The sequence below is a fragment of the Hibiscus syriacus genome, unplaced genomic scaffold, assembly GCF_006381635.1.
Source record: "Hibiscus syriacus cultivar Baekdansim isolate YM2019G1 unplaced genomic scaffold, ASM638163v2 tig00111394_pilon, whole genome shotgun sequence".
Lineage (NCBI taxonomy): Eukaryota > Viridiplantae > Streptophyta > Magnoliopsida > Malvales > Malvaceae > Hibiscus > Hibiscus syriacus.
This window is the reverse complement of record NW_024063080.1, coordinates 551,347-577,593: the sequence shown is the minus strand read 5'-3', so window position 1 is coordinate 577,593 and position 26,247 is coordinate 551,347. Positions and strand designations below refer to the sequence as shown.

General features: G+C 30.2%; 1 protein-coding gene across 2 annotated transcripts; it reads right to left on the bottom strand.

The window, feature by feature from the left end:
• Positions 1-6,624: 6,624 nt before the first annotated feature.
• LOC120160965 lies at positions 6,625-24,224 on the bottom strand. 2 transcript variants are annotated; one of them, XM_039171274.1, is made up of 4 exons: positions 23,848-24,224; positions 23,247-23,744; positions 22,153-22,680; positions 6,625-6,650 (listed from the first exon to the last, which is right to left on the bottom strand). In XM_039171274.1, exons 1-3 carry the CDS (start codon positions 23,984-23,986, stop codon positions 22,160-22,162), a joined length of 1,158 nt encoding a protein of 385 aa, XP_039027205.1. In that variant the 5' UTR covers positions 23,987-24,224; the 3' UTR covers positions 6,625-6,650; positions 22,153-22,159. The 2 variants fall into 2 exon arrangements, with proteins under 2 accessions (XP_039027205.1, XP_039027204.1); XM_039171273.1 differs by lacking the exon at positions 6,625-6,650 and having other exon boundaries at positions 22,009-22,680.
• Between the last annotated feature and the right edge of the window lie 2,023 nt (positions 24,225-26,247).

Genomic DNA, 26,247 nt, shown 5'->3' with positions numbered 1-26,247 from the left:
TCTAGGCGTTCAACCTTTTAAATTATAATATTTTAGGTTTAATGTAAAAGCTAGAGCTACAAATATACTTAAAAAGATAATTTTAGGTGTTTAAAGATTTTTTTTGTTAAAAATAAATATATGAAGTTTTTAATGTTATATTTTTAAATACATTGTTCGTAACCGCTGTTAAATTTAATTGTTAACTAACACATGTTGCTTCCATATTTTTTTTAAATAATTTTTAAATAATTTAAAAAAAATTAATTATTTAAAAAAAAGTTATAAAAAAAAAAAGAACACTTCCCCTGCGCATCCCCCACTCCGCATTTCCCCTCCCCTTTACCTGCGCAATTACTCCGGTGCATTCCCCACTCCCTTTCGCATGCTCGCTTGCATTCTCCCACATGTCTCATGCTTCAAATAGTTGTAATTCAATAATAAATTTGAGATTAGAGTTAGGGATTTGGGTATTAGGTATAGGATTTAGGGAGATTGAGACAATAACAAGAGGGATGATTGGCAGTGGACAACGATGGATGGATTGTCGTTCGACAACATTGAAGGCAGTCGGTGATGTCGACGACGGCTAATATGATGGTTAAAATGAAGATTTTTAAGTTTTTTTTTTGTAATTTCAAAAAAAATAAGATTTTTTTAGTTTAACATAATGTAAAACTATTTTAGTTTTACATTAAATTAAGATTGTTTGATGAGTGAAAATAGAAGACTAAGATTAATAGTAGGAAATGATAAGATATTCACTAAAATAAATAAATAATTAATCTTAGCCTTCTATTTTCACTCATCTAACTATCATAATCTAGTGTAAAACTAAAAAAGTTTTACATTATGTAGATAGATCCTAACATATATAATTACAAGTCATTTCTTTATATACAACTAACATTCAATTAACTACTAATAAATTAGTTGTTTTGTTGAGTTTCTCGACTATTAAAAGTTACAAAATGATCTTCTGAATATAGGTTATTGTTTTCTTCAGTCTTCTACTATTAAAAATTATAAAATAGTCACCTACTATTCATATATTTCAAACTAGTTCTTTTTCATTAAAAAATTTATGGTCAAAGTTATAAAATAGTTTAATGATGAAGTTGAATGACTAAAACATAAATACGATCAAAGTTGAGTGATGACTATTATAATTTACCCTTAACATATTTCCAATTATATATATCATTAATGAATCTAATGATAGCACGTTATAATAACATATAGTATAAATAATTATATATTGCTGATGTATAGTCTTGGTAAGCGTTATCCAATCACTGTATACATGGTGTCTCATTAAGCGACACGACACTAAATCATTGAATGATACTAACATTGACGAGTGGTCTGATCAAATTGATTTTAGAGAATGATTTGATAGATAGATGTTTGCCCGAATCACTATTTGCCGGTTTAATGCGTTGCTTGCAATTGGGTTGGAATTTTTGCAGCCGCAAGCCAAAATCGCTTTCGAATACTCAATTCAAAACAGACTGAATCTGCCTTGAAATTAGGTTTATAAACCAGATGAGTCGAATATTAGTAGTATTGAGTTTGATTTGATTTAAAAAATAAACTTGAATTTAAATTAAAAAAATTAAAGCTCGACTCGACTTAAAAAAACTTGAATTTGATTATTCTTAACGTTAGTTCGAATGAAGTTCAAACTCAACTCGAATATGATATAATACAAGTGAATATTTGCGACAATAAATGAATCCTAAGTTTAAGATGACTGACTCATTTAACCCAATCCATATAAAGCCATTTTCATGAGCTAGAGGTAATGCATCTTAAGTGCACCAATTAGTAGGTACGAGAGGATTAATGTCCGATCCCCAAGGACAAATGATCAATTTACACATTCAAATCAATTTACGCGAAGGAATATCTTTAATAGAATATATCATTTCTTGTTGCGGAGTTCAAAAATGGGTTGTGGATACCGCCGTACGAACATCAGATGTTGTATATCTTATGCATATTGTATTTAAAAAATAACAATATATAAATGCTAATATTAATTATAATTTAATTAAAAAATTAAAATTTTAATATGTTATTTTTCTCAAGTTGTTCGCGAACTTTTCGAATTGAGTATCAAGTAATTCATTTTGATTTGTTAAAAACTCAAATCGAATTCGAGCTCGAATCAAATTTATCTAATTAAAAATTAATAGAACTTTGATCGAATCGATTAAGTAGCTGATAATCTATTTACTTGGAACCATATGTGTGTGCCGCTTTACCAGACAACTCAAACTCAGACCTCCAATATCTAGAGTTTTATAGTCTTGAACCGTTGAATGAGTCTTGAGAGCATGTGAATCGGTCAAATTTTGGCTGCTGTTGGCGACTTAATGATGGTCGGCGGTGCTTGCTCCATGGCAAAGTACCAAAATCTGGTCGTCCACTCTTAATTCACCTCATGATATTGGTTTGTAACTTGCGCATTTTTTTTCTTCAATTGTTCCTTTTCCTACTTATGTTCTTATGGACCAACCGAATCCCAGTTTAAAACTTCATAGATTGACATATTTATATTGCATATAAAATCTTTAATTTAATTAGGGGTTGATAAGATTAAATAGGTTGGGACAGTTATTAACAATTTATTTCTTTTGATTTAGGTGGAAAGTCATAATCGGTGATATATCGATTTTTGACCGAAATCAACAAATCTTGTTCCCATAAGAAGGTGGAATAGAGAAGAATAAAGGTGAGGTGGTTTCATAGAGGTTTCACCTTGTCTCTCGATCTTGCTCGAGAGGTTTTATAGAGGCTTGTTAGTGCATGTGTCAACAATAGGTGTTACAATGGCTACCGGTAGGCTAACAGCTTGGTGGATATAGTGAGGTGGCGATAAATTTGATTCTAGTAGGTCACATGGGGATCTAAAAAATCATATCAACTAGTCACAACTTCTCGAGATTTAACTTGTTGAGATCCTTCATCTAAAGATGTTCTCTTTACATCTTCAAAAAGTCCCTTGATACCAAAGAGTCGAAGATATTTTAGGATCCTCCTATGGTTGTTATGTAATATTTAAAATTTTCGGTTAGTGACTAAAATAAAAAAAATATAAAGTTGGTGGTTAAAGTGTAAAATTAAGAAAATATAAAGCCCTTAAAGTTTAATTTTCCCAATAGTTATTTTTATTATAAAAATTACATAGGATAAGTGGGTTGAAAAATGAAAATACGAGCTTGATCCAGGTTTTGGATAAGAAGGAATAAATTATTTTGTGTTTCAGGAAATTTTCGGATAATTAGATCAAATATGAATTTAAGAGAGTTTTATTCAAGAGGTTTTAGGGTAAAATTGTCATTTCTTGTGTTTCACAATGTTATGATTTAACATGAACTGTTGCATTTCAATTGAATTCCACATTAAATTTTAGCCATAGAAAAAAAATGGACAATATTAGTACTTCCGTTGTCCCATTAAATGTCAATTATTAATTTTTTGGTTAATTTTTTTACTTTGACACGTTATTATTAAAATTTATTATTGACAAAAATAATATATATATTGGAAACCTTAAATCAAGTAGTTTGTAAATATAAAATTTAATTATTTAAAATATTTAAAATAATCATGATGAAAATTTAAAACTTTTAACTTTTAAAAAGTTAATAAAAAGTTTAAAAATTTTAGGGAGTATTAAAGATGAACAATAATAAAGTTGTAAACCATTAACTCCATGCATTTGGATGAAGAAATTGACAAATGACTTAATTAGGAGCATTGAATACGAATGGCAAAATTACTGTTTAAATCCCACTAACCTGTTTAACACGCCACGTCAATCTATTTAACGCTACACATTACTATTTCATAACCCCAGTAATAATTGTTAATAGTAAGATACTGATTTATTATAAATTGATAACATAAGTGATCAAATCGTTATTTTTAAAACATAAATTAAAAAAGGAAAATTTTACTTATATATTAGTGACCATTTATGTAGTTTACCCTTTAAAATATTAGAAGTGATTCAATTATATTGAATACTTTGCACAAGGTACTAAACGACTGATTGGGTTTAAGAATAACTTATTAAAAGATGAACATTTTTAATCGATAATAAGTTTAATACAAGGTTAATGAGCTGTATGATAAGCCTACAACTTGAGCAATGATTGCTCTGGTGACCATGTGGGCATTGCTTGTCGTGTGACTTACGTGTATGGCGCGAGAATTTGGATACCCAAAAGGAATGTTGTGGCATAAATTACAAGCAAGCTAGATGAAGGCCTTATGTTATGTGGTCTACGCCTTATCCAATATGTACATGGTGTTTTATGGTTTGGATACTTATCAAGTGATAATCCTGGTACTGATGAAGCGTCTGATTTTGCTTGATTGTTATATTTCGTGTTGTGTGAATTTACCTTTATGCATATACTCTTTATTTCATACTTATGTTTATGAAGCGCTCAAAGTATAGTAATGTAAAATTGTCATGAAGCTTGTGCCTCTCGGCGTTTAAATGTTTTCATTCATAGGTCAGTGTCGGAGGTCGCGCACGAGGAGCTTCGTTAAAGAGGAATTTCAACACCTTAGATTATTATAGTACAGTGCTTTATTCTTTTTGGGCTACGTATTCATAGGGTCTTACATGTTTTTTTTTTATCTGTACCTCTGTATACATTTACGAGTATTTTGAGATTCAATTATTTTGTGTTATATTACTTTATATTATAGAGCTATGTATTCCGTAAAACATTCTTTATATTTACAAGAGTTGTTCATTATCATAATTTTTGCTATAATAATTAAAAAATTATAAGTTACTATAGTAACCTAATGTGGTATCCTAAATCCTTTAATTTTGTGGGATCGAGATTTGGGGTTTAAATGATATTATCGACCAGACTTGCTTTTTTCAACTGGAAAAGTAGAGTGCTAAAATTTTGAAAACGTATTGTAGGAAGCCTAAATTTAAATTTCATGAAAAGTATAAGGACTTAGAATATAGTATAAACTTTTATATTTATATATTACATAAGAAAACAATCCAAGTGCATCCAAATTTCAAAACCCATCCGATAAGAGAAAGTTGGGTTGGGCGCATAATTTTCCCCAGGGTTCCAGCAGCCCAAAGTATGAAGTCCAATGGGAGGGATAAGCTTTTAGTTTTTTTGTCCTTAAAAAATTAGGCCTTTTTAGTTTCCAAAAATATTTTTTATTTTTTTAAAATTCAAAAATATGATTAGTAAATAAAAATAAAAAGATAATTTTTTTAAAAAATATATATATTTGATATATTTAATTTTATAATGAAAATATGAGAAATAAATAAACAAAAATCTTACAATTATGAAGATTCGATCAGATATTAAGAAAAAATATTAGATAGACCAGACTTACAATGGTCGTTACACCTAGTGAACTATTATTAACATGTGTAATGTAATAGTCTCATCAATCAACTGTAGAAACTTTGACAGATTGTCAAAATTAATTATGCTCCAAAGAAAAAGAAGGTACAAGGTCCTGGGATACATATCATGTAATTTTCAGTATCCTTTTTAGTCATGTTTAACTATTATTTTCTTATTAAATTTTATTTTTATTTATGTTGTTTTAGAATTAAGTTCAGTCTATGAATATATTGATGAAACTAAGATGGTAACTAAAAATTTCATATTTATTACTTTTAGTACATTATTTTTTATATATGTTGATTGATGGCACAATTAGCAAAGGGAGATTTCGGCTATCATATCATAGTTGATCTGCTTTTAATCTCGGTACGATTAGAATCATAAACGAATCGAATTGAATTCGAGAAAGTTTAAAATTGAATTTTATTTGATTCAAAAGTTTGTGATTTTAAAATTGTCAATCCTGACTCGAACTTGAAATTAATAATTGAAGTTCAATTTGAGCTCAGAAAACTTGATATTGAAATATTTTTAAACTTAACTCGATTAAAGTTTGAACTTAAACTGTAACCTGAACATTAAGTACGTGAAAACTTTATAATGATTTTTTGCGTATTTTTTAAAGATAAATATAATTTTTAATACTTAATTTTAATAGTTAAATATTCATTTTTTAATTATGTAAAAATTTGTGTCTCAAAGAACAATCTTAAATACTTAGGGTGTGTTTGGTTGGGGGAATGTGAGATTCCCACGGGAATATAATTCACATTCCCCCGTTTTGTTGGCTGAGATTGTCATTCCCTGTAATCTTACATTATCAATAGTGAATTTTTTGGGGTATATTATCGGGAATGTCATTATCTCCCTTTCCTTATTCTGTCATTAAATAATAAAAATTCTATGAAGGTTAAATTACAAATTTATCCTTAAACTATTTTAGATTTACAAAAAAAAATCTATAATTAAAATTTATATGAAGTTCAGGGATTAAAATAAAATTTTACCCTTTCATTAAACCTATATAAATATTTTCTAACTTGTTGAAAAATTAAAATATAATAAGGACAATTTTATCAAATATATATTCCAATAATCTTTTATTTCTTTAATCAAACACGATAATCTTATATTCCTGCTAAACCAACCAAACACAAAATACAAAATTTCTAATAATCATATTCTCTGGTAATCTTTTATTCCCACATATAATCTTACATTCCGTGAACCAAACTTACCTTATTGAAATTTGAAACCAAACTGACATAAAAGAGAGAGAAAAGTTAAGAAAAATCAAAGAATTATTTTATTTTGAGAAATAAAAATAAAAAAATCATTATTTTGGAAATAAAAAAATTAATTTATACTATTAACTAATCCACAATCGCAACTTGATTTTTTTCCTCCTTTTCACCAAAATCACAAGTTGAGTTTAAACGTTCTTAATTGAAGTTTAATATCGAATAATTATTCCGTACATATCTAGTTGGTTTTTGGACTAAAGTCATGATAATCTCTGTATAATAAATTTTAAAATTAATAAAGTAAACCGTGCAAAAAATTAATAAAGTAAATAAATCAAATATTTGTTATTATTTTGATATTGTTTGTAAACAAATTTATATTGCTCATACATGATGAAGTTTAATAAGAGTGATTATTTAATATTTTAACGATTAAGTTTTTTTAATATTTCATATGTATAATTAAAAAACCTGTTATATATCTTTAACTGATATTTAAAATAAATAAACGAATAGTTTCTACAAGTCAGTTATCACAATTCTCAGGTGCGCTTACTTACCAAGTTACTTCCCATTGGCTGGTAATCATCATTTTTTGTGTGTGAAGGCAGTGGTGGTGGCTTTCCACGGTCACTTCCCTCATTTATATATATTTTTTTCTTTTTCAGTTACTTGTTGTCTAATTTTATTAATTTTCCGTGGTACTTTAATATATTTGTAATTACGTTTTCTCTCTACTCTTATTTGATAAAATGTATCATAATTATCGGTATTTTAAGATTTTCAATTTATATTTCTTTCATTAATTTTTTTATAGTATGTGGTTCTACATGATTTATTGGTTGGTTGCTTTCTCGATGCATGGTGTCTTCGTTTGTTTGTATATTGATGTTCCGTTGGTTGTTGAATATCTGTGTCAAATGAGACTACGGGTAAGGGAAGTTTGGTTTTTCACTCGATCACTTTGGATATTCTTCAAGTTTTTCTCCTCTATGTTTGGTGCTCTGGGACATTAGTGTGATCCATTTTTGTATACCATTGTCTCAATTGTTCATGTTATCACTCATCAGGCTATTACTGGTCGATCACCGTTATATTTTACTTATGATAGTCACGAACCAAGTGACCTCAGTGATATAAAAATTGATTTCACTCGGTCACTTTGGATATTCTTCAAGTTTTTCTCCTCTATGTTTGGTGCTCTGAGACATTAGTGTGATCCGTTTTTGGCTATTACTGGTCGATCACCGTTATATTTTACTTATGATAGTCACGAACCAAGTGACCTCAGTGGTAAAAAAAATGATGTTGTTCCTTGAGGTCCCGAGTTCGATCACCATGAATATTAGGGGTGTTAGCGTTCAATGTCAAATAGTTGATAATTATCTTTAAACAGATATTACCTTATACTTATATCAAATTAATTGAAAATAATGATAGAATATTAAAATAAAACTTAAACTAAATGTTAGATATGATTTTGAAATAAAAGAAAGTTTGAGTATAAAAACGAAATAAAAATAATAGCTTAGATACTAAATGAGTAGTTTAACCTTATCTTTATTGCTATATATATATTTTTTAAATATGTGGTACTGGTAGGCATCCACAGTAGATATAGGCAGCCACGTGATTTTCCTGGTCAGTAAATAGTAATCATAAAATTACAAATAAATAAATATAGAAAAAGAAAGGGTTACTGTGCAATTATGAAGAAACAAAGGGGCAATCTTGAGAGAGAAAAAAGAGCAAATCACGCGGCGAACAACCGAAGCCGCGCACAGTCAATTTCTTTACTTTTCTTTTTTCTCTGACGCGGTTTTGCATAATTTGACTTATTCTTTACATACGATTCCCTATCTCTGACTCTGGCCCCACCTTGTTTGGAGTTGGTGTCCCTAGACGCTTTAGGTGGGGAAAATGAAAATATTGCATTAAAGCCCTTGTATCTTTCCATTATTATTTTCTAACGTAGGCGTGCATCCGCCACTAGTTGAAACCAACCATATACATAATAAAAAAAGATATAATGTAAAAAAAATCTCTAACGTATGAATAAATAATCGTTTTGGTTTCTATTTTTTTTTGGAGTATTTTGGCACACTGTGTTTCATTTTGGACAAAAGAGTCCCTATAGAAATCATTAATTAACAAACAATTAATGCTTTAAAATAGATATTTTTTTACCTTAAAATGAAATTTTGAGGGTTAAAATGTTTTTTTTAAAAATATGGTCAAAGTGATTATTTGATCAAATATTATGAGTCGTTTTATTCTAAAATGAAATATTATGGGTCAAAATGACTATTTTAGTAAATGTGTGGGTGGGTGGGGGTAATATTGGTATTATGACATGAAAAATGAGTAATAGTTAGGGATGGACACCAGACCCAAACTCGACGAGTTTCGATCAAATCGGGTCTATTTATTTTTTAAAAGAAAATCAGGTTCAAGTTGAGATGTGTTTTTTAGATGATAAGTTTGAGTCAGATTCGGGTTTAGGGTGAAAAATATTTAACTCGACCTGAAAAATAATATAATTATACCTTATATATTTAGAGATAATTGTAATAATATATCTTTTTATATTATTTTTTCAATTAAATCCTTATTTTATTGAATAAATTTAATAATTTAATATTATTTTGAGTCGGATTGGATCGAAATCGGATTTTTTCTCAAAAGTGGAGTTGGGTTTTTGATAGGGTGATACTACCATAAACGCGAATAGGATTGGATTTCGGATGGATGATATAAAATTTTAGGGTCTGGTAAAAAATCCGACCCATCCTGACGAATGTCCATCCCTAGTACTAGCTTTGTAGGGAAATTGTGATTTGTTAAGTAGAAGAATAGTAAGATAAAAAGAATATAAATCTTTAGGGATTAAGATGAGAAATAGAGTAAAATGTAGTACATTCCACCTAACTTGGAAACGTTGAAAATGTGAGCTGGGCCGAAACAGAAGGGAAAGAGCCTCTTCTCTGGCATATTGCTGTATATAAATATGAATCCTCCTCTCCTTTCACTCACAACATAAACTTCCTTTTGCTGTTACATGGGAGATTTACTCTGGGACGTTTTCTAGCACAACCCTTCTTCCTTTCTTTTTATTTTCTTCATTTTTTCTTCAAAATCATAGGATATTATAGAGATTCATTTTGGGTGAAATGGGGAAGTACACAGAGATTTTGGATGCAGGTGTGAGAATAGTCGCAAGGTTTCATTCTCACTGCCCCCAGACCGCTCGTCTCTATTATCACCCACCGGCTGACTCCGATCACCACCACCACCACGGCGCCGCCGAAAACATGGGCAACATCGCAAGAGAAGTCTCGGCGCATATGGGGTTTTACGGTCCCAAGGCGGCGGCTGGTGCTGACTTGAAAGAGATCATTATTTTTACCCTTTGATGAGAGATTTTTACAATTTTCCGATCGATTATCTTTTGAAAACTGCTCAAAGTTTATCAGATTGCTTGTATTTTGTTTCTGGACTTTACACATTCCTTTACAAAATAAATTCTGAATTTGATTTATTATAAATGTCTCTGTATTATTTTTATGTTTTTTTTTTATAAATACATATTTATAATCATTTAAGATTATTAAAAAATAATTGTTTCCAAATAATGGAACACCGGCGGCTAGCTGTAGACAATGAAAACACAGCCAAGATATGGATTTTTTTTTACTAAACTATACATTTAATATTTAATTTTTTATTTTATTTTATTTGAGTTCTCAAATTTCAATGATGATATGAGATACTAAATTGAAATAAATACAAAATATTTGGTATGTTCTAAAAAAAGTTATGTATTAAAATAAAATAAAATAATAATTTAATTATTAAACATATAATTTAACATTTTTAACTATCATTATAAACTATTTTGAATCAAATTTTGCAAAAATACATTGTGGTGGTGATTCTTCTAACATAACGAAGATATGGACTTTTTCAATGAAATTGGATCCAGCCTTCCTGGGTTTCCCTCTCTTAGAATTTATTAAGAATGTCAACGGACTGAACTTCAACCATATTTATTAATTTCAAAGGGTCCAAAAATTTAATAGATAAACTACTCATTTAGTATTTAAATTATTAATTTTAATCTGTTTTAGTATTTAATTTATTTATAAAACCATACCTAACATTTAATTTTTATTTTATTTTAATACTCCGTCGTTAAAAATTTAACGAATGGGCTTGTCGGTTGTCGCGTCTACATCCGCCGACTGTCGCATTCGTCGGTTGATAGAACACAAATTTTCAGCCCACACCTTTTGACCCATTAAATGTGATTTCAACATCCTTCCATCGAGAAACGTCTCAATCTCCTCAAATCGAAGACGATGAACTCTTCGATTTCTTTATCCTCCAATCTCCATTGTCCACCGTATGATGGGTTTGAAACTGAACTATGTTGGTCGACTTGTCATTCTCTCATGGTCCACCATTCAGATCGATCGTCTGTCAACCGGAGCTATGTCACGTCAACTTGTCTGTTAAATTTTTAACAGTGAGGTACTAAAATGAAATAAAAACTAAATGTTAGGTCTTAGAGTACACAAGATCGAGACCACGAGGGTTATCAAACATATGATCACAGATTTATGGGTTATCTCCCTCCCCCTCCATCCGTCAACACAATGCATATGTATGTGTTTAGAGACTACATTCGATGCCTAATTTTTAATTACATCAATGATGTTTGGTATATATGCGAACTGATTAATTGTCAAACCCCTTAATGATTCAAAATTTTCTTTATTTTATTTTGATATCATTTTCCAATGTGTGTGTGTGTTTTTTTTAAATTTTTCTCAACTCATTATGTTTCGTTCGGTATTGTTATAAATATTATGTATTTGTGTATTCTTTCTTCTGTCCTTCAGCATTAAATGCCAACTATCTAAATTCACCATTTTCATCAAATAGTTATTTTGATTGATTGCATTGAAAAATAATTTCAATGAATACTTTAAATATCTAAAACTAAATTATTATACGTTATAATGTTCATTACAATAAAGAAAAAACATAGACCATTCAACTCAAAATCTTTTTTTTTCGAATTTTATTATTTTTATATTATCTTTGTATATGATGATTTCATTTATATATATATAACAATAAATGTTATTCTTCATTATCTTTTGAACATTCTAATTTCATCCCTAAACTATGATACTCTTTCTAAATTAGTCCCCAAAATTTTTAGTATTCCAATTTCATCCCTAAATTCATTCATATATGTAATTAGTTTCAACCATAGTTTAGCCTAAATGTTGTTTTTAAAACATATAATAATATAACTTGACTTAACGATTTTATTAACAAGGGATGCGATTAGTATATACATATAGTTTAGGATGAAATTGGAATATTATTATATGTTTTAAAAACATATCTGAATGACTTTAGGGATGAAATTGGAATGTTCAAAAAGTTTGAGGACTAATTTAGAATGAAGATCATAGTTTGGGGATGAATTTGAAAATTTTAAAAGTTTAGGGACCAATTTAAAATGAGAGTCATACTTTGAGGATATATGATGCAATTAACTCTATTTTGATAAATAAACTTTTATGGGTGTTATTTATATATATATATATATATGGATAAATAAAGTCACTCGTGGACTTGGTTCCTCAGCCATCTAATATAAAGTTGGTTGGTTCTTTGGACTAATACAAAGTTCGTTTTTATGAATTGTGGACCACCATCCAACCAAATTGGATGGACCTCTTTCTTTTCCCACCTTGACCGTCTCCTATCAAGAATCATTAATTATTCTACTTGTTTGGTAAGAAATTGTTAAGCGAAAAGTAAACCTCTTAAAATTGCAAGTTGAAATATGGAAAATACACGCATCTGGCACGAATCAAGAGATCTCATTGGTTAAGTTAATATTGTTATTCTTTGAGGTTTTGAGTTTAAACACCGTATATATAAGATATGAACGTTCATTATCAAATGATTAAGAGTCTTTAAACATAAACTACCTTATACTCTCCCAATATTATAAAAAAGAAAACAGAACATACACGCAGTTATATATGATCGGTCCAAGGGTTCGGTATTGATGCCATTGCAATTACCCCAAAGCTATAAAAGTCAATTTCTTTTGTGTCTATGGCTTACAACGCTTTCATTTCTAAGATGTCGAATGTTGAAAGCAAAAGTAGCCTAATGAAAAGTATATTCTAAACAAAGAAAGGGTAGGGCAATTGAATTTGCAAGCAATTGGTCTCCCTAAGCATCCAAAACTACCATGACCAACCGTCCATGTTATTTAAAGTCTTTTACAATAATTTTTTTTCCAAAATTTGTTATCAGTGCACTTATTTACATGCAATTTAATTTGATTTTTTTTGATAAATTCTAAATATAATCCTAATCCTATCTAGAGGGGAAGAAAAGGAAGGAGAGTGTTTATAGTGAGTTTAAAACCTATGTCCTAAGATAATACGAGGGAATAAAAATGAGCAGCTTGACCAACCAATCAAATGTGTTTGTTATGTTTTTAATTTTTTTTAAATGTAATATTTCTTTAATTGTTAGTTGTTAAATATATTAAGTTAATTTTCGCGATTAGTTCGCATATCATATATAAATTATAAATTTATTTCATGTTTTTCAATTTAATTTTTTTAGTTTTTAAAATTTAATTATATTATTTATATATTATTTTAAATCAAGCTTAAAATTTTAAAATCCAAAAGTAGAGGGACAAATATTTAATAAATTAGAGTATAGAACTAATTCCATAACTTACACTTAATACAAAGACTAGTGATAAAATCCGACTTACCTTTTAACATGAAAGTTAAAAAAAAAAAACCATTCAAATTACAAAACCACCCTTTCCATGAGACAAAATCCGGCCTATCTTTTTAAACAAAAAAGTAAAGAAAAATAAAGTTGCACTCAAATTACAAAATCACCCTTCTCCTCCTCCAAATTTATCTGACTAGGGTTTTTCGAACACATTCTTTTAATTGGGAAAATTTACGGTAAGATATTGATTGTGACCCTATAGATATTTAAAATCGTGCAATATTTTTATTTTTTGTATCGTAATGATAATAATATTGGATAAACTACACGTGTGGTATCCCAGCTATCACTTTTATTTTGTTTTGGTCATTTAGCTATTTTTTATTTTAAAATTATTTAATGTTATATTTTAGTTTCATTTTGGTCACCGTTGAAAAGTTAAGGGTGAACTACTAAAATAACTAATTAACTATGAGGTTGGTGTCGATATACTACCACACTTTGTTTTTATCAATATGACCACATAATTATTTAAGTGGTTTCAATCAAGCCATATGTTGTTAACATTTAACGAAAGTGCTAATGTGATAGTTAAAAAAATTAGTATAATTACATATTTTTTTTTAGATGAATAAACAAATTGCATTTCAAAAAGACAAAAAGCCTACCAACAAAACAACAAACACCTAAACCCGCAGTCAAACTAATAAAAAAGGGTAAAGTATAGTAATGGTCACTAAACTTTTTTAAAGCTTTCATTTAGGACCCCAACTTTTAAAACTTACAATACAGTCTCTCAACATTTAGTCTGTTTGCAATATGGTCCCCCAACATTTAGTCTGTTTACAATATGGTCCCCGACCATTTGTCGTCGTTACACTGCCGTTAGTGTAACATCCGCAATACCGGGTTAGTGACTAAATTGAAAAGTTTTAGAATTTGGTGACTAAAGTAGAAGAATAAAATAATTCAATGATTATTGGAAATATATGATGAAGGTTATTTAGTAATTATTAAAGGAAATTAAGGGTAAAATGGTCATTTGACCAGACAGATTTTTATCTTTCTTTTAAGGTGATAAAAACTTGGAAAGGGTGAGAAGAAAAGAAAGATATGGAGTTGGGTCATCTCTTTCCTCCTCTCTTCCCGTAAGCTCCATGGCAAAGGTAAGTTTAATTTTAGTTAGTTAATTCTTGAGTTTTAAGCTTAGTTTTGATTCTTTGGGTATTAAATAAGCTTAAGGAAAGCTTATATGTGATTTAAATAATAAGATAAAGGAATTAAGAAGGAATTTGTAATATGAGTTTTAAGATGAAATTTTGATATGGTATGGTTGTTGAAGTTTTATGGATGAATTTGACTTGTCATCAATCTAATTAAGAAATATGAAGTGTTAGAATTAGAATTAGAACACATTGAAAATTTAGTGTGATTCTTGAATGCCATGTAAAATGATGGAATTTTGGGTTTAAAGAAGTGATTATGGAATAGAAATGAGTTTAAATATGTGTATGGAAGTTAGGAATATTAAAGGAAGTAAAATAAGAAGGTTTAAGCTGAAATGAAGTGAATTTCGAGCTCAAAAATGTGATTTCTGGGCAAGGGGAATCGGTACCCATTCAAGGGGAACCGATACCCCCTCAAACGAACCAGAATTTACAGAATGTCAAGGGGGAACCGATACCCCCACAGGAGGGAACCGATTCCCCCTAAAGGAAAATTGTAAATATTGGTTTAATAAGTTCGTTTAAGTTGCTAGTATCAAATTACAAGGTGTAGGTATCTAATAATTGTCTTAAAATGTATAATTATGTAGATTCAGAGCCTAAACGAGTTCCGGAATCATTGACAAGTAAGATCGATAAAAAGGGAAGATAAGAGATTGGAATGGACTAGTGAGGCCAGGTGAGTGCATATTAGTATTATATGATGTTAAATGGAAATAAGACTTGCGACAAGTCTATTTCCATAGTAAAATGCATGAATTCATAAATAGAAGTATATATGTGTTGACATGTTATTGTATATATATATATATATATATATTATATGGTGGATGTGAATATGTGATATGTAATGATGATATAAACCATATGATATGATAATAAATTATATGAATATAAAAGATAAGTTATGTGATAAGAACTTTGATAAATACATATATATAAATGAAATATTACTACGTGAATACATGTTATGAGATAATTTAAGTAATAATATGAGAAATATGGTAAAAGTGAGTTTATGAGAAAGGATATGAACTAAGTAAGCAAAGGTTACATAAATAATATATTAACTAGGAGACTTGAACTTCAGTGATACTATGAGCATATAAGATAAGATAGAGGAGAAAGATTCATATGCTTAAATAAAATTATGATACATTAGTTGTATAATATAAGCTATGGAGTGATATGAAATGATTATAGGAGTTGTACGGAATTGAATTAAGTAAATAGATTAAATTGTATATAAAAAAATAATAGAAGTAATATATTCAGGTTTATAAGTATAATGTAGGTTAGGTAATGTAAGTGTATACTAAGAAATACAGAATAAGGTAGATGATATGATGTAAATTATATTATGAATTAGTGATGTAGGAATGAGATATAATATGCAATAAAACTTATGTGTTATATGATAAATATGAACATATGAGAATAAGAGATTAGATAAGTGACTTGGTGATAAAAGCTATATGACAATGGATTAGGTAAATATGAATAATTTAAGTGATATGTAATTATGAGTATTTGAGTATGTATCCATGTGAGTTGTTTCATGAGGTTATATGAAATATTATACTATATGACTATGTGAGTATATGAAAAAAAATATAGGTACATGCAAGTTATATCGAAAGGAGTTGTGTAACCATGCTTGATATGTATTACATGTATGGGAATATAAGAGAATAAAGCATAAACTATATGAAAAGATATGATTCTTGTGATGTGAACCATGTGAACATATGAGAAAGTGTATAAGTTATATGTATTACATGATATACGTGATTTTACAAGAAATGACATGAGCTATGTGATTACATGATTATAAGAGATCAGACATGTGATAAAAGATAATTAATATGCATGTGTGAATATGAAATGATATAAATGACAATGCCCATGTTATGTGTCATGAGAGCTAGGGGTATAGTTGGCATGCCAAGAGTCGAGGGTCTATGTGGTCCTTCGGGACATATATGTATTCTTTGGAACATGTGTGAAGTCTGGTGAGACACATACTTGATCCCTAGTATATGTATATGATTCTTAAGGAATGATATGTGGTCCTTCGGGACATATATGTATTATTTGGAACATGTGTGAAGTCTGGTGAGACACATACTTGATCCCTAGTATATGTATATGATTCTTAAGGAATGATATGTGGTCCTTATGGACATTATTATATGGCACTACGGTGCAATTCTACGCGGCACTACGGTGCAATTCTATGTGGCACTTCGGTGCATTTATATGAGATGTGGTGACAACATTAGTGCACAACCTCCATAAACTCACATATCTATAGTTCTCACATATGTACATGGGCTAATCAAGAGATATAACAAATATGTTAGTGATATGATAAATGTTATAGAAATGATATGATGTTGTGTGTGCATAGTGTTTGATTGAAAAGGTTAAGCATAAAAGTATGTGATTACATGATAAACTGTTAATGATGAGTTATGTGTACGTATTTATTTATTGTAATTAATCTAATATGATTTTTCATGATGTGAGGGAATCATGTAATTTGGTATAGCATGATAGAACAGAACATGCATGTATTGATATATGTTATAAAGTGCATTATAAGTTTTTATGCCTCACTAAGTCATAGACTTAGCGTGTGATTGTTTCACACGTAGGTTACAGAAGCTAGAAGAGAAACGAAGAAGAGTAAGACAGGTCAGCACCTCCCTTACAAAATTTTAGATCAGAAAATAGAGGATTTAAATGTTTTTGGTTATTTTGAGTATAGTTGGCATGTACTAATTGGTTGAATTAAATATGCTCTGATTGATTTTGGTTATTGTGGTCAGTTTATGTAACTAAACCGCCTTTACTTTAATGAAATGTTTAAAAATTCTTTGAATTTTGTCAAGAGTCAAAGTTTGAAAAGTCAATGTGACACCTCATACTCGTATCCGGGTCGGATACGGGTTGGGGGTGTTACAGTTAGTACGTTTATAATATGATCACTGAACTTTTCAGGTGCTTGCATTTAGGTCCCCTAACTTTTAAAACTTGCAACACAATCCTTAATTTCATTCTAAACCCCAAATTCATTTTCGATCTCGAATTTTTTTGTCGCTTCTCTCTTCTCATTTTTAGCATAACTTTTCAGTCACGAATGCATGGGAAATTCTAATTTAACTTTGAATTATGTGGAGGTGTTGACTTGAATAAGGGTCCATTAAAAGAATACCCGACCAAGAGACTATCAGGACCATCAACGATTCAAGGTATAATGTTAGATACATGTCATCTCAGGTGAAGCATAGATGTTCGATGAAATGCTTGTGAGAAAAAATGGGGTTAGAAATGCAGAGTTGACAAATACTACTCAGATGAACTAAGTATCATTGTTGAAAGTCACCAACAAAGTTAGAATTATTTTGTATAAATGATATATAATAATTTCTTCGTTTAATCATTGTGCTTAAAGATTTTCCAACAGATGATCAAATATAATGAAATCCCAAACAACGCATTCACCTCTCAGTCTCTTCTGCAACTCGAAAGACATCATGACAAGGTCAAGTAGCTGCTCCAAAATATACTACCATGTCATGATGCCTTTTGAGTTGCGTGCATACATAATTGTCTTCTAAAGCTATAATTCAATACAATTCAACTGTAAAATTTCTAAAACATGTAAAAAAATGTAATTCGTTCACGATATATCAGTTTCATAATCAACATGAATTTATTAAAAAGAATACGAGCTCACAGGACGCCGAAAATCACAGGTCAGATCAATACAATTCCCAGTAAACTAGTACCAACAGTCTCTCGGATTGAGCCTGGCGATTTCACTATGTCGATACTCACAACCAATTCCCTGATTTAAAGAAAAACCAAACAAGAAGATAAAAAAAAATTAGCCTATGACCCTATTTCACTTCTATTCTGATGGACTGGATATCTTTCATAAGGAGTACTAAAAGTTTTGATTAAGAAGAAAAAAAGAAAATTAGAAGGTTTTGGTACAAAACTAATACTGAATATCCAAATCATTGACATGTCGTTCCAGAAACATAAAAATTTCAACAAAAAACACATAATAAAAGCTGAAAATGGGGAAGTGTGAAAGATGAAAAACTTACTTCCGGATAGCCTAAAAGAGAAAATAAATACCTTCTTGCAAGTGAGGGGAGAGACTAAGAAATAAACGTAATCAGTGTTGCGTTCCAACAATTCTTCCTCCATTTTTTCTTTGTAAATAAAAAGCTGAAAAACACAACACTGCTTAGGTTTACAATTTTACATGGCGGAAAATTAAAGAACAAAAACAAAACAAGAGGTGGATGCGCTGTTTGAGATTTCATTATATTTTTATCATCTGTTGGAAAATCTTTACAGACATTGATTAAACGAATAACTTATTATATGCCATTTATACAAAATAATTTCAGCTTTGTTAGTGACTTTCAACAATGATACTTAGTTCATCTCAGTAGTATTTGTCAACTCTGTATTTCTAACCCCATTTTATTCTCACAAGCATTTCATCAAACATCTATGCTTCACATGAGATGACATGTATCTAACATTACACCTTGAATCGTTGATGGTCCCGATAGTCCCTTGGTCGAGTCTTCTCTCAATGGACCCTCATTCAAGTCAACACCTCCACATAATATAAAGTTAGATTAGAATTTCCCTTGCATCCCTGACTGAAAAGTTACGCTAAAAATGAGAAGAGAGAAGCGAAAAAGGAAATTCGAGATCAAAAAGGAATTTAGGGTTTAGAATGAAATTTAGGACTGTGTTGCAACTTTTAAAAGTTAGGGACCTAAATGCAAGCGCCTGAAAAGTTCATTGACCATATTGCAAACGTACTAACGACAGTGTAACGGCGTCAAACGGTCGGTGACCATATTGCAAACGAACTAAATATTAGGGATCATATTGCAAACGAACTAAATGTTGGGAAACTGTATTACAAGTTTTAAAAGTTAGGGACCTAAATGAAAGATTTAGAAAAGTTCAGTGACCATTAATATACTTTACCCTAAACAAATTATTCAAGATGCCAAGCTAAACATATTTCCCTATCTACATGGCATGCACCATTAAATTGCTTACCCCACAACTTCAGTTTTATTATATCTTTGATTCGTTCTACCATATCAGAAACAGTCCACATACAACCTTTAAACAACTTCTGGTTTCTCGCTTTCCAAATCGCAACAATATAACTATTCCAAGCTATCTTCAACACCCAAGAACGTAGGGACTTCCCCTTCAAACTACGAAATGCCCAATCAAGTTCACAACTCCAGTCCATCACTTGCCTATTCTCTTTTCAGAGAAGCATAATGCAACTCCAAACAAGGCAAGAAACCTCACACTCAAAAGACAAATGATCTCTGGTCTCCAAAACTCTCGAGCAAAGACTACACTCCCTTTCAATGGTAAGGCCAAAGGAAATCTGCCTACTCCTAGTAGGTAATCTATCCAAAACATACATCTAAGAAATAAGGAAGTCCTTAGGGATATGCCCTGAATGTCAAACCAACCTTTCCCAAGGGACTTTCTCCTTCCTACTCGAAGCTCCTTTCAGAGCATAATCACAGTATAGTATAATTACATATTTGATCCTCAATGCTTATATATTTTATTATTTTGCTCTTAATTTAAAATTAATTTAATAAATTAATCCTTTAATCAAGAGGTGACATATGTCAATAGATGATCGTGATATGTGTCACCAAACCGATAGAATATATAAGTATTGAGGATCAAATTTGTAATTATACCAATTATCTTAATTGTCATGTCATCACTTTCGTTAAATGTTAACGACATGTGACTTGATTGAAACACTTAAAAATAGTTTTGTGATCATATTGACAAAATTAAAAGTATGACAGTCATATCATTACTAACCCCATAGTTAAGTGGTCATTTGAGTAGTTTACCAAAAAAATTAATTGTGATGCTGATGTGTTACCATAAGGTAATGTCACGACATTATTAAATTCTTTTTTTAAAAAGTCGCATCAATAATTATGTTAATTTTTTAATAGCGGGTGACTAAAATGAAAACAAAACATGACATTTGGTAAACAAAAAATAATAATTGGATCACAAAAACAGAACAAAAGTGATAGTTCATGTACTAAACGTGTACTTTACCCTAATATTAAATGTTAATATAAAATTTTAAGATTTAAATCTTAAAAATTTCATTTTAGAGATTTAAAATTATTATAAAATTGAATTACTCCCATTGAACATTTCAAATATGAGTTGGAATGACTATATCAAAATTGTTATAAAGAAAATGAATTAAAAAAGAAAAAGGCTAAAGGAGCAATTTAGTAAATAGATGACTAAATGGTTGTTTTATGAGTACAGGTAATAAGATTTGTTGCTTTACACCTATAGATAATTTAATTAAAAGGAATATAAAGAAAAAGGGAGAGCCAATTTAACATTATTTTGGTTCGTTTTAAGACATCTAGTAAATTAGGGTGAATTGTCTACTGTTATCCAACTTCATTAGGATTTTATCAACACAAATGACGTCATAAAAAAATTCATTTTATCCTTACAGTACATGAAAAATTACATTATTTGTTATAATATTTTCTTGAATAAAAAGATACCATTATTATTCTCATACTTTATATATGTCAACCAGATCCATGAGAAATTCATTTTTTTTTAATTATGTAGGGTGTTATTACACTTTCAAGATATATGTTAAGACTTAAGATACAAATCAACGCAAAATAAAACAACATGAATATTTTTAATCATTTAATCAGTTAATAAACCTCTCATTGAAAATTCATTAATTCTTTTGACAGTCATACCATGCATGAGATTATAATTAGTAAGACATTAATTTTTCACTTTTACCTCAATAACAAGGAGACTTAATACTTCCATCTCGAGAGCTTTTCTTCCCATCATAAGACATTTGCTCTCAAAATTTATACTGCGACTATAAGATCGATATGATCACTATTATTGCGACCGTTATACAGTAGTATCAGCGTTGTCCAAAATCGTTATTGTATAACCATAATATCTGTAATAATAACAATAACATTCGTTATATTCGCAATCACAATAAACACAACACAACTAAAAATACGACCGCAAATCCCGTTCACATCAGCTAGGAAGTGGAACTCAAAGCATCTACACTGGTACACTTTTCAAAGATCAAGAAGACACGAGGCTTCCTCATGATTAGATGAAATCTTGTTATTGTAGCCATTTTCTTCCACTGAAAAACTGGGACAATTTCACTTTGAAAACCCAGGCTTATGCTTTGATTGTCAACAAAACAAGAAGCAAAAACCATCAAATGAATCATCAAAGGTAGCAATAGCATGTTGAAATCCTTTTTTTAAATATAATATTCATCGTGACCTGAAAGCGAACAATGGCAACACATTTCGCCATATATGGTTTTAGATCATTGAGCCTTCTAACAGCTAAAAATACAATATCCTTCGCTTGTAGATAAAAAAAAACTTGGCATCTAAGCAATAGGGTAAACCCGAACTTCATCCAAAACAGGACCGCAAAGAGACCCAAAGTCATTGCTCTTCGTGTGGTAGTAAGAGCTGTAGAATGTAATTCTTGTCCTGGCTGAATCTGCTTTGAACACCAAGCTTGCAGCCTTGAATTCACCTTTTCCTCTAGATGTGAAGGGAACTTTGGCGGTTTGTTTGGCGGCAAATGCCTCCACCATCATTTCTCCATGGCAACCGTTCCGAGCATCTCCGATGATGAATGTTATCTTGTATGTTTTGTTGGGGACGGTCCTGAGAACCTGGGCAATAGCACTTTCTCTCCCTGCAACGAGCTCAACTGCGGCATATCCGGCCGGGACATTGAAGTGCTTTGAATCGATGAACTTCACCGCTTTAAGTGATTCGATGATCCAGCCTGGGAGTGGAGATATGAAATCCTCTTGTTTGGGAGGTAGCAAGACACCATTAGTCGAGTTTACCAGGCGATGAGGACCCTCTTCAAAGCCATGGTTCTTTACCAGATTATCTGCATTGTGTAACAGAGGTTTAAATACAAAAGCAAATAATGATCTGAACAATTCATCATAAATGTCAACAATATAAACCCATTCTACCCAGATCCGAACAAGTAAAGCAACCAAGTGTCAAATTCTTCCTTTTTTTTCCCTCCTTTAGTTTGGGTGATTACAAGATAACCTCTCTTTATAATATTCATAATCAATTGACAATGAATGTATACACCCTATTGTCACACTGCTCGAAACCAAAACCTCTAATAATAACAATACTCTCTCTTATCACTCAAGTTGCTAAATGAGTTCCAAATGTCAATTCGAATATAAAAAATCGCAAACTTAAATTATTCAAATTTGAAATGACCAGATTCCAATAGCTAGACTAACAAAATAAAATTGACCCAACCTGAAATTACTTTACCAACAAACATACTACTCCATCTAAATGAATCAAACCTGAATAAAAACCAATTCAAACTTAAAATGCCGAGGAAAAAATTAGAATTTGAATCAACTGAACCCATATATTTATAATGTAATAAAAACTATTATAAGAAATGGGTATAGGTGATTTTACCTCTGGTAGGCATTGGACGGACAAGCTCCTTAATAGCAACAGCATCCAACAACGGACCACAGGTCGGATCTTCTTGAACACCAGGATTGTGGAATACAACTGTGGCATACTTGGTTTTGGGAACGAAACCCCAAGCATAAACATCATCGCCGAAGCTGCTGTACAAGGTCTGCAATGGGAGGTCCCCTGACTGCGTACCCACCGAGACTCTCAACACCTCATTTTGTGCACAGGTTCTGGACGCACCAAAGGTCAGTGCATAGAGCACGCCTGGTTTTACCGGTATGGTCTGAGAAATGGAGGCCTCATTGCCGAGCTTCACGGCATGGACGCCGTGGGCGACGGCATAAAACATTCCACCAGGCTGAGGCCCGCCCGAGATGTACTCCACTAACCCTTTGATAGTCCATTTGGGAAGTGCATTTGGACCTATAAGTACCGTTTTCTTCATTGCTGTTGGTTTTGGCCGTTCTTCGAAGTTCCCATTTGCGAGATATCCTGAAGCAATAAGCAATTAAGTTAGATTCAAGAAGATTGCATAAAGTAGAAATCTTTGAGCGGTTCTTGAAAAGATGAAAATAAAACCCAGGTGTAAACTTACCTTCAAAAGGCTTAGAAGCGACTTTGGAATAAGCATAACGTGGAGCAACTCGTTTAGCAGAAACAAGAGTGTTGGGGCCTAAAGCACACACGGTGAGCATCAGGGCGGAGGCAAACAATAATGAAGCAGATATCGTCATTTTTCTTTGTGAGAGATGAGAGAGACAGAGATAGAGAGTAATGACTTAGGAGGGTATGGATCCAAGTGCTTGCATTTATAGCGAGCAACGGGTTAGGAAGAGAAAATAATAATTAGCATAAATGGCGTGTTAATTAAAGAGACAACAAAACTGATGCTTTACAGCAAGCAAGCAGCAGCAGCAATGGGCGGAGCAAATCTCTATTATTTGTATTTTCAGACCGACTTCTTCTCCATAATTAATGGGAAAATTACTTCATTTCGCATTCAGTCCGATTTAGTCTGAATAATTATAAAATAATGTATATTTAAATTAATCTGTTAATAATATATATAACAAATATAATTACTTATATTTAAATATTTAAAGAAAATAATATCCTCATTTTATTAATAATATTATTTAATGAATTTATATTTCTTTTATATTTTTCTTATTTTATGATGAAATATGCTTATCATCAATTAAGAATAAATAATAATTTCTTCCGTTAACAATTTTTTCCGTCAACAATTTCTTGAACACATGATTAAAAGCTCTTAATTAACATTTTTTTCTTCTAAATTATTGATCATGAACAAAATCTTTCTTCCCCTTCTTTACATGAGAGTTATTAAAAAAAACTCATCTTCAGTTCCAAAAAACCCCCGTTTTGCTTTGTAGATATCTTAGTATGAGTTAGGATTCCTTCATGAGTTGAGCATTTCGTAAGCTGCTCGAATTTGATTCAGTTAAATTTTGATTAATGCTCGACTTGGGTTCACTCGAATTAATTCGAATTCAATTCGAGATGAACTAGAGAACTTAATGAGTTGGATTAAGTAAGGTCCAAGTTGACTAATAAAGTTTGCGAATATTTCGTTATTTATTTATTTATTTAATAGCATATTTTATTCAAAAAAAACTATATAATAATTATTAATTTGCTAATAGAAAATAAGAAATATGATAAATTACTAATTAATTATTACTAATTTAATAATTTATAAATTTATAAATGTATTAGGCTGATGTATTTGGGAATTATTATTTTAGAGTTTATACTTTGAAATTACTTCATACACTCATTTGATAATATTTTGGGTTAAATTTATTAATTTATGTTTATATTAAGCTCTATATAGTATTATTATATTTTACATATAATAAAAAAAACAAGGTAAAAATTATGGTGAGCTTAAAAGCATGAGTCGAGGGACACATTTTTTAGCGAGTACGAGTACTGTCTAACTCGTGATCGACTCACTGAATAAAAAATCCTAGTATGAGCTCATTAGAAAAAAATATCTTAGTATGAATATTCATTGACTGATCTCAGTGGTTAAAAGAGTGTTTTTCTTCCTGAAGCTGTGTGTTCGAATAATTATATTTGTAGAATGTATATCTTCATTAATCGTTAAAATTTAAGAAGAATTATAAACAAATACGATCTTATAACCATATCATAATATTAGAAAAAGTTTAATATAGCATGAGTTGGTTTTAACTTCCTAGTGTTTTCTCCGTGAATATTATTTGGTCCAACTATGATTTTTTCCTTTTATAAAATCATCTTGTAAAAGTTGCTCATTTGAGTTTTTCAATTTTTTAAAATCTAATTCATCCAACAAAAAATTTAAAATTCTACATCGGTTTGATAGTGAAATATATTAAAAGCATTATTGATTTAGACTAAAACAGAATGTTAATAATAATATAGAAATTAAACTAAAATATAATAATAAAACCTCAGATTAAATATAATAGGAAAAACAAAATCATAATTTAAACAAATTTCTTTGACTTGATATCACTCTCGGTATGAATAGAGTGTTAAACGTTGTACATAACATGGCCCACATTCTTATTCCCACACAAATTATGAGTATGACTGTGGCAGAAGCTTTACTTTTAAAATAGTGGTTTTCGACTTTTCATTAATACGGAAGAGATAATTAAATATTTTAAATTGAAATCTTCGAAAAATAATATTAAAAAAAGAAAAAGAAGCATATAAAATATGAGGGGGAAATTGTCGGTGCAGCTACTGAGATATGGGAAAAGGTTAGTGGATAGGATCCACATTCCTATCTTCTACCCAACAGAAGATTCGATTTTATGTGATTAAATTAAAGGATAAAATATAAAAAATAATATCTTAATTATAAAAGTATTTTCAGTTAAATCTTTGAATTATAAAAAAATTATAATAATAAATTAATATTGCCGTTTAAAATTTTAATAACCTTTATAAATTATTATATTATATTTTTAATTTGACA